This window comes from Bison bison, unplaced genomic scaffold (genome assembly GCF_000754665.1).
Source record: "Bison bison bison isolate TAMUID 2011002044 unplaced genomic scaffold, Bison_UMD1.0 scf7180017864279, whole genome shotgun sequence".
Classification (NCBI taxonomy): domain Eukaryota; kingdom Metazoa; phylum Chordata; class Mammalia; order Artiodactyla; family Bovidae; genus Bison; species Bison bison.
Window position 1 is genome coordinate 4,443,667 of NW_011494851.1, and position 9,513 is coordinate 4,453,179.

The following is a 9,513-nucleotide window of genomic DNA, read 5'->3' on the forward strand; positions in this document are numbered from 1 at the left end:
GAGAAATGCTGGGCTGGAAGAAGCACAAGCTGGAATCAAGAGTGCCGGGAGAAATATCAATAACCTCAGATATGCAGATGACACCACCCTTATGGCAGAAAGTGAAGAGGAACTAAAAAGCCTCTTGATCAAAGTGAAAGTGGAGAGTGAAAAAGTTGGCTTAAAGCTCAACATTCAGAAAACGAAGATCGTGGCATCTGGTCCCATCACTTCATGGCAAATAGATGGGCAAACAGTGGAAACAGTGTCTGACTTTATTTATTTGGGCTCCAAAATCACTGCAGATCGTGATTGCGGCCATGAAATTAAAAGATGCTTACTCCTGGGAAGGAAAATTATGACCAACCTAGATAGCATATTGAAAAGCAGAGATATTACTTTGCCAACAAAGGTCCATCTAGTCAAGGCTATGGTTTTTCCAGTGGTCATGTGTGGATGTGAGAGTTGGACTGTGAAGAAAGCTGAGTGCCGAAGAACTGATGCTTTTGAACTGTGGTGTTGGAGAAGACTCTTGCAAGTCCCTTGTGGTGCAAGGAGATCCAGCCAGTCCATCCTAAAGGAGACCAGTCCTGGGTGTTCATTGGAAGGAATGATGCTGAGGCTGAATCTCCAATACTTTGGCCACCTCATATGAAGAGTTGACTCATTGAAAAAGACCCTGATGCTTGGAGGGATTGGGCACAGGAGGAGAAGGGGATGACAGAGGATGAAATGACTGGATGGCATCACCGATTCGATGCACATGAATTTGGGTGAACTCCGGGAGTTGGTGATGTAGAGGGAGGCCTGGCATGCTGTGATTCATGAAGTCGCAAAGAGTCAAACACGACTGAGCACCTGAACTGAACTGAACTGATAGTAAGTGTGCAATAGCATTATGTCTAAATATATATATGTGTGTATGTATATATATACATGTTAATTTAAAAATCTTATTGCTGGAAAATACTAACTGCTACTTGATAAAGACTCAGATAAAAGCTATACCTTGAGCAAGGACACAAACAAGACTGTAATGCCATTATAAGAGTCTATATTGCTGCTCGTATTTTACTCTTGTCTGATTCTTTTGCGACCCTATGTACTAGAGCCCACCAGGTTTTTCTGTCCATTAGATTTTCTAGCAAGAATACAGGATTAGGTTGTCATTTCCTTCTCCATTGGATATTCCCAACCCAGGGTTGGAACTTGTGTCTCCTGCATTGGCAGGCAAATTCTTTAACACTGAGCCCCCAGGGAAGCCTATAAGAGTCAGAAATTCAAAAGCAGATTAAATTATATGTAATAAAGCCAACCAAGAGACATGGGACCTGGAAACTAAAATCAGGCTCTAAAGTTCTCTCTTTGTAGTTTATTGTATATTATTAAGTGTAGAAAAATGTTATGTCTGTCAAATTTATAAAGTCTCAGGCTCAAAAACTCTTTCATAGACACATGGATACAAGTTCAGTTCAGTCACTCAGTTGTGTCCGACATGGATACAAAGGGCTCCTTTAATGTTTAGCATCAAGAACACCATTCAAATTGCTTGCCTAAGGTATTTCTGTTTAACTGTATTTGTGTACAGTACAGAAACCTTGTCATTATTACTGCTCACAAATTACATACTTTAAGAATCATCAACTATAACAATCTCTGTGTACAAAAGGCAACAAAAGAAAGAATAACATTATATGGAAAGTTGTGTTTAGTCACTAAGTTGTGTCTGACTCTTCTGACACCCCAGGCTACTAGGGTAGCCTACTAGGCTCCTCTGTCCATGGGGTTTCTCAGGCAAGGATATTGGAATAGGTTACCATTTTTTTTTTAAAGGAAAGCTATAGCTACATAGATTCCAAAATACCCCATAAAGAAGATAATACATGCAGGCACTGTTTAATAGTAGTTTTAATAATTTACCATTAGTTTAGTCACTCAGTCATGTTCAACTCTTTGTGACCCCATGGACTGCAGCATGCCAGGCTTCCCTGTCCATCACCAAGGGTTTATATCTTGTTTCAGCCATATTTTTCATGTGACATCTTGATTTCATCTATTTTCTATATTTTGATTTTGTATCTTATATCTCTTCCAATGGGGGAGAAGATCCTCTGGAGGAGGGAATGGGAACCCACTCCAGTATTCTTGCCTGGAGAATCCCATGGACAGAGGAGCCTGGCAGGCTATGGTTCAGAGGGTCACAAAGAGTTGGGCATGACTAAAGCGATTTAGCATGCACGCATGCATTCCAATGGAGGATGAGTTTTCTTTTTTCATTTGTACGTTTTTACTGAGATACTCACCATTTGCTTTTAGAGCTCCCCATCCAGTGACAAACACTTTGCTCTCAGGCAAGGCTTCAAAAGTAGCATCCGGGAGACAGACTCTGTGCACCTCATCCGAAAATATGACAGGGGCGGAGAGCTTCACCAGAGCGATGTCATCATCATGCTTATGGGAAGCATAGTCTTCATGAATGACAACCGACTGCACCTCTTGTCTCATTAGTGCAGGGCTTAGAGTTGTTCCAAAGCTAGCTGTCCAGCGTTTGGGGTTTTTGTACCTGATCACAGATTAAAAGGATTATGGTTGGTTTAGATCATTTCTGATCAGAAGTTGCCCAGGACTCTGAACGAGCATGGACATAACGGTGGGGAAGGGCAAATTGTTTAAAGTGGTAGTTGCTTGGGATCCTCCCACTTTCTTTATCTGTGGCTTCTCCCTGGGACTGCTTTGTTTCATTTTGCTAATAACCCTTCTCCATTCTAAAATAGCTTAAAATCACTCTCCTTGAGGGAAGGTTTGTATTTTTTTTAAAGGAAACTTTATTATCACCGTTTTGGTTGTAAAAGTAATTCAGATTAGTTGATGAGTATATGAGTAAATAAAAATTAGACCTATGTACCCACATGTACACACACATAAGTACTCATATCTGTGCACATAAATGTATGTATATCTATGGAGAGAGGAAAGAGAGAGGGAAGGAGAGAGAGATGGAGCCACTTTCATATTGTTTTCACATCCTTCCTTTTCAGTAAACATTTTATCCAGAATATTTTCCCATTTTATATGAATTTCAATAGGTTTATTGTACCTCTTTAGTATCCCCAAGTGTTCAGTATGTTAAGTCACCAAAAAGCATACAAATAATAAAAGCACAGCACCAGATATTCATGTGGGAAAATTAGATGTAAGTTTGAGGGTTGGGATACTATTATCTGAGTTTTATTTTAAGAAATGTACAGTATATTTCAGGAAAACTGGTGTGTGTGTATGTGTTTAACTTTTGGTGATGTTAACTTGTTTTTAAAGTTGAGGTTGTTGGGGAATCTATATTCAGATGGAATTGAAAATATTCTTTTTCCTATTCTGCAGTAATTATTACTTCTTCTAAGTCTGCTGGACAATTATGTATACCATTTTAAGGTCTAAGATGACCAATGAAAAGGGGATAATAATTACAGGATGTGAAGGTGAGGAGATGAAATTGGTGATCTGTTATATATGGAGAGTTTGGTACAGGTGAGGACTTACGAATCAAAGCAATGAGCAGCAGTCAGAAGCCACACTTCACTAATCAAAGTGGCTCCACAGAAATGGATGCCATCAACTTGCAGGCTGGCTTGCCAAGGCCAATCAGCTTTCTTTGCAACATTACCATAAGCAATTCTTTCCATGGATGGGAACTCCCTCCCTAAACCGCAACCTGTCAGAGGGAATTAGACGGTTATTTCCAGAGTTATAAATGTGTGTGAGTATGCTTGGCACATTAAGATAGAAATGTAACCTTGCCTTACCTTAAAAATTAATCAAAACTGCATGACAGAATAATAATTATTCACACTGAAAAAAGGATTAACTTAAAAAAGTATTTGATACATCTTACAGCAATTTCATTTTAAATATTTTTTCATATTTTCTGAATCACATTTTTATAGGCAGAAATTTACCCGAGTGATTTTTTACAATTTTGAGTGTGAAATGTACAGTACTTATAGCAGAAAAATGCCATTTTTACTCTTCTAAAATACTTCTCTAGTGTTACAAAAAATCATTACACTACAATAGCATAAATGTCAAAGTTCACATATTTAAAGTTAGTGGATGTCATTAAATTCTAAGCAAAATCTTCTGCTTTAACAAAATGTGTCAAATAAAAACAAATAAGATAAAATTAAAAGGGATTGTTAAAAAAAAGTCATCAGCAAAATTTTCTTTGCAGTAGAGCAAGTATGTCCATATAGACATTTCCAATTATTAGTAATTTTTCCCCTTGGGGAGAGTTAAATTATGTATCCATTAAAAGATGTTATATACTTCCAGGAAAAAGTTTATATGGGAATAGTGATATTCCAAAAGTGTTTTGGGTTATATTATTTGATTTATGTGGGCTTCCCAGGTGGCTCAGTGGTAAGGAATCTGCCTGCCAATGCAGCAGATGTGGATTAGATCCCTGGGTCGGGAAGATACTCTGGCCTGGAAAATCCCATGGACAGAGGAGACTGGTGCTACAGTCCATGGGGTCATAAAGAGTTGGACACGACTGAGCACATGTGCAAGCATTTGATTTATGTACATCTCAATAATAATGTTGAACTTACAGCTGTTCAGGATGTGCTCTGCTTGTACATTATTCATAGCTGTGGAAAAAAAAAAACAAGATAATTGGTCAGCAGTGGAACAATTATAATTTAAATACTCTGTCTACACGACATGAATGTTTCTATTTTGGAGGAATTGAAGAGTCAATAAATTCTTAATTTAAATAAAATTCTACAAAAAGTAGAGGCCTAGACATAGATTAAACTCTTCTTCTGACTATATGTAGCCTCTGGGAAAATCCTGTTCATAATTATAAAATCATCGGCATGGGGAAGGATATTGTTTGCCATAATGGATGACTACATCTAATTAATTAATCCCACATCAATTTATTAAAATATAAGTTAAACAGAAGAGGGTGTAGGTAGATATCACTACACACCTATCAGGAAGGCTAAAATGAAAAATAGTGATAACACCAAATTTTGGCAAAGATGAAGAGAAATTGGGTAACTCATATAATAGGAAATGCAAAATGGTACAGCCACTCTTAGAAATAGTTTAGTAGTTCCTTTCAAAACTAAAAATGTTTTTATCAACTGCAGTTGTACTCTTAGACATTTATCCCAAAGAATTAAGACATTTTCATGAAAAAACTTGGACATGAATGTTTATAGCAGCTTCATTGTAGAAGCCAAAAACTTGAAACTACCCAAAAGCTCTTCAGCAGAGGAGTGGTTAAACAAACTGGAATGCTATGAAAACTGCCTAGCAATAACAAGGAACAAACTATTGATACAATAAGATGGATGAACCTCAAGCAAAATATGTTGAACAAAAATTGTCAATCTCAAAAGGATACCAAGTATATAATTCTATTTATGTGAAATCTATAAAATAATGTAATTACAGAGATGAAAAATGGATTAGTGGTAGTTGGGCTAGGTATAGATAGAGGAAATAGGTGTGGCATTAAAGAAGTAACACTAGAGATCCTTGACATTGTACAGTTGAATATATTGATGCTGATGGTAGTTATACAATATGTGATAAAATTGCCTAGAGCTGTACATACAAATCCACACACACATTAGTTCATATATTATTGTGGAATCTGAATAAATTCTGTGCATTGTATCCATTTGAATTTCTTGGTTTTAATGTACTGCATTAAGGAAGGCTGGGGGAAGGGTGCAAGTGCATGAGATTTCTCTATTAATTTCTTTGCAACCTCATGTAAATCTATAATTATTTCAAAATAATAATTTAAAAGCCTATCAAACATGCTGGTAGAAAGTCTGAATTATCTTTCTCTTTTTTCTGTAGAAAATAATATAAAAATTTTGATGTTTGAAGAGTGTACAGCAAAAAAAAAAGAGATAAGGGAAAAATAGTAAGATATTACAGAGAAACATGAAGTAACTAACAAATAAAAAAAGGATGTTTTTAAACAGCCCAGCAAATAATGTACTGAAGCCCTAAAAAGACATTTTTCCAAAGAAGACATACAGATGGCCAATAAACACAGGAAAAGATACTCAACATTGCTTATTATTAGAGAAATGGAAATAGAAACTACAATGAGGTATCATCTCCCACCAGTCAGAATGACCATCATCAAAAAATCTATAAACAGTTAATGCTGTAGAGTATGTGGGGAAAAGGAAACTCTTGCACTGTTGGTGGTAATATAAATGAATATAGCCACTATGGAGAACAGTATGGACATTCCTTAAAAACAAACAAACAAACAAACAACAGATGGATGGATAAAGAAGTTGCAATGCACATATACAATGATTACTCAGCCAGGAATGAAGGAATGAATTTGAATCAGCTGAACTGATGTGGATGAACACAGAGCCTGTTATACAGAGTGAAGTAAGTCAGAAAGAGAAAGGCAAATATCATATATTAACGCATATATATGGAATCTAGAAAAATGATTCTGATGAACCTATTTGCAGGGCAAGAATACTCAGACATAGAGAACAGACTTGTAGACACAGTAAGGGGAGAGGGTGGGACAAATTGAATGAGTAGCATGGAAACATATGCATTATCATATTAAAATAGATAGCTGTGGGAAGTTGTTGTGTAACACAAGGAGCTTAACCTGGTGCTCTGTGACAACCTAGAGGGATGGGATAGGGTGAGGGGTGGGAGGGAAGTTCAGGAGAGAGGGAACATATGTATACTTATGGCTGATTCATGTTGTTACATGGTAGAACATGACATGAGCATTGTAAAGCAATTATCCTCCAATTAAAATTGATTTTTAAAAAGCATTCTTTTTTCTGAATTACATGATATTTAGATAATTTTTTGATTTGTTGTCATTCCTTTCCTATTATAACTAAATATTCATTACCCAAAACAAAATTTAGTTGAAGGCTAAACTCAAAGCTTCTCCTTGAGCTTTATCATAATCCTGGAAAAAATACCTTTAAAAGACTAAGCTTAACAGATTTCTGCTGGACTCAAGATATTCTCAGATAACTCTTTCAATATTTATGTTTTGGAGCCATTTGTGTGTTTAGTTTCCAAGCTCTCTTTTTTTTAAAAGACAAGTTAATCAATTCTCCAACTTCTCAGGATCAACATTGTTAAAGATATCAAAGAAAATCCATTTAATGATACTTTATATTAATTTGCTTGTTCTTGTACATTTCAAAATGTTTACGTTTTCCTAAAGAATAAGTTTCACTTATTATTTTCATTTTGCGAAACAGGAATCGAGACACAGAGGTCCGACAATTTATCGAAGGCTACAACTTTTGCTGCTAGGGCATAGGTCTTCTGGTTTCAAGTCTTGGTTTCTTTTCACTACCACCTACAGTCCTTCCTAGTGTGCATTCCATGCATTTGTCTTTATATTATATGTATTTAAATGAGTTCTCTTACCCTATAAAATGCGACTTTTGGTTTTTAAATTATATATATATAACCTCTTACTTTCTAAAGCATAGTTGTAAAACTCTTAGGGGAGAAAAGGAAGGATTCCAGGTTCCTCAGTGTTCTGTGGTATCTGTTAATGTTAAAACACTACTTTTGTTTCATGCTTACTTTTTGAGACCCTGAGTTAGTTTACAGAGTTAAAGACACAGTGTTTTGCAAATACCCTGTTCCTGTCCTGTACTGAGTTCTGTGCTAATCTTCTGAAGGTGATTACGTCTACAGAAGACACATTTCCTGTATTCAAGGACTTACCACTCTTTTGCAGAGAAGTAAATTTTTAAAAATAATATATGAATTAATTTTCAAGCACCCTGATAAGGACAGAAGTGTCTCAGGATAAATTATGAATCTTAGGAGACCTTCCCATGGGAATGAGGAATGTCTTAACAGTAACTTGCTTAGACAGGCAACTGAAAATCTTTGGATGGATGGATCACCAGCAGATGCCTGCATGGACCAGTCCCCCAACCCTGATCCAGCAACTCTGTATACAACTTAAATCCACTAACATCACAGAGTGGGGGTAAGACTGGGGGGGACAGACACAGAAATGAGGCAGTTTCAGTTTCTAACAGTTGTCTTAATGGGAGGCCAAAATCTAAATTTTTTGAAATTAAAATTTTGTACATACCTCCACCTCTTTAACAAAATGTTTCTTTCAGAAAATCTTGTTTTGCTGTCTAAACCCAATGCACTGAATTCAGAATCTACCCTGTTCTATTTGCACGACTAGCAGAACTGAATGCTGAACATCACTTACAGAGACTTCATGTCTTTATCTTCAAGCTGTTTTTCTTCTTTAGTCAAATCCACAATGCTTTTCTCCTCTTCAACACATTATAATATATCTGTTCTAGCCCTCTAAACAATTTGGGGAAAAAAAGTACCAAGAGAAGACTTATTGGTAACTTGTCAGCTTATTAATCTCATTTCACACCTTAGTCTGGTAAAATATGAACATTTCAAAGTTAATTTTTAGAAGGCTAACAGACAAGAAAGCCTTCTTCAGTGATCAATGCAAAGAAATAAAGGAAAACAACAGAATGGGAAGACTAGAGATCTCTTCAAGAAAGTTAGAGATACCAAGGAAACATTTCATGCAAAGATAGGCACAATAAAGGACAGAAATGGTATGGACCTAACAGAAGCAGAAGATATTAAGAAGAGGTGACAAGAATACACAGAAGAACTGTGCAAAAAAGATCTTCATGACCCAGATAATCATGATGGTGTGATCACTGACCTAGAGCCAGACATCCTGGAATGTGAAGTCAAATGGGCCTTCGAAAGCATCACTACGAACAAAGCTAGTGGAGGTGATGGAATTCCAGTTGAGCTATTTCAAATCCTGAAAGATGATGCTGTGAAAGTGCTGCACTCAATATGCCAGCCAGCAAATCTGGAAAACTCAGCAGTGGCCACAGGACTGGAAAAGGTCAGTGTTCATTCCAATCCCAAAGAAAGGCAATGCCAAAGAATGCTCAAACTACCGCACAATTGCACTCATCTCACACGCTAGTAAAGTAATGCTCAAAATTCTCCAAGCCAGGCTTCAGCAATATGTGAACCGTGAACTTCCTGATGTTCAAGCTCGTTTTAGAAAAGGCAGAGGAACCAGAGATCAAATTGCCAACATCCGCTGGATCATTGAAAAAGCAAGAGAGTTCCAGAAAAACATCTACTTCTGCTTTATTGACTATGCCAAAGCCTTTGACTGTGTGGATCACAATAAACTGTGGACAATTCTTGAAGAGATGGGAATATCAGACCACCTGACCTGCCTCTTGAGAAATTTGTATGCAGGTCAGGGAGCAACAGTTAGAACTGGACATGGAACAACAGACTGGTTCCGAATAGGAAAAGGAGTACGTCAAGGCTGTATATTGTCACTCTGCTTATTTAACTTATATGCAGAGTACATCATGAGAAACGCTGGACTGGAAGAACCACAAGCTGGAATCAAGATTGCTGGGAGAAATATCAATAACCTCAGATATGCAGATGACACCATCCTTATGGCAGAAAGTGAAG

At 36.9% G+C, this 9,513-nt stretch overlaps 1 protein-coding gene across 1 annotated transcript in view; it reads right to left on the reverse strand.

Moving 5' to 3' along the window:
- The window catches only part of LOC104995180 (transmembrane protease serine 11G-like), a 20,342-nt gene that overhangs the window by 5,211 nt on the left and 5,618 nt on the right, over positions 1–9,513 (reverse strand). Inside the window, exons 5-7 of the mRNA XM_010848908.1 lie at positions 4,584–4,622; positions 3,517–3,688; positions 2,283–2,542 (exon numbers count right to left, since the gene is read on the reverse strand). Coding sequence (XP_010847210.1) covers positions 2,283–2,542; positions 3,517–3,688; positions 4,584–4,622 — 471 coding nt within the window. The remainder of the gene's footprint in view (positions 1–2,282; positions 2,543–3,516; positions 3,689–4,583; positions 4,623–9,513) is intronic.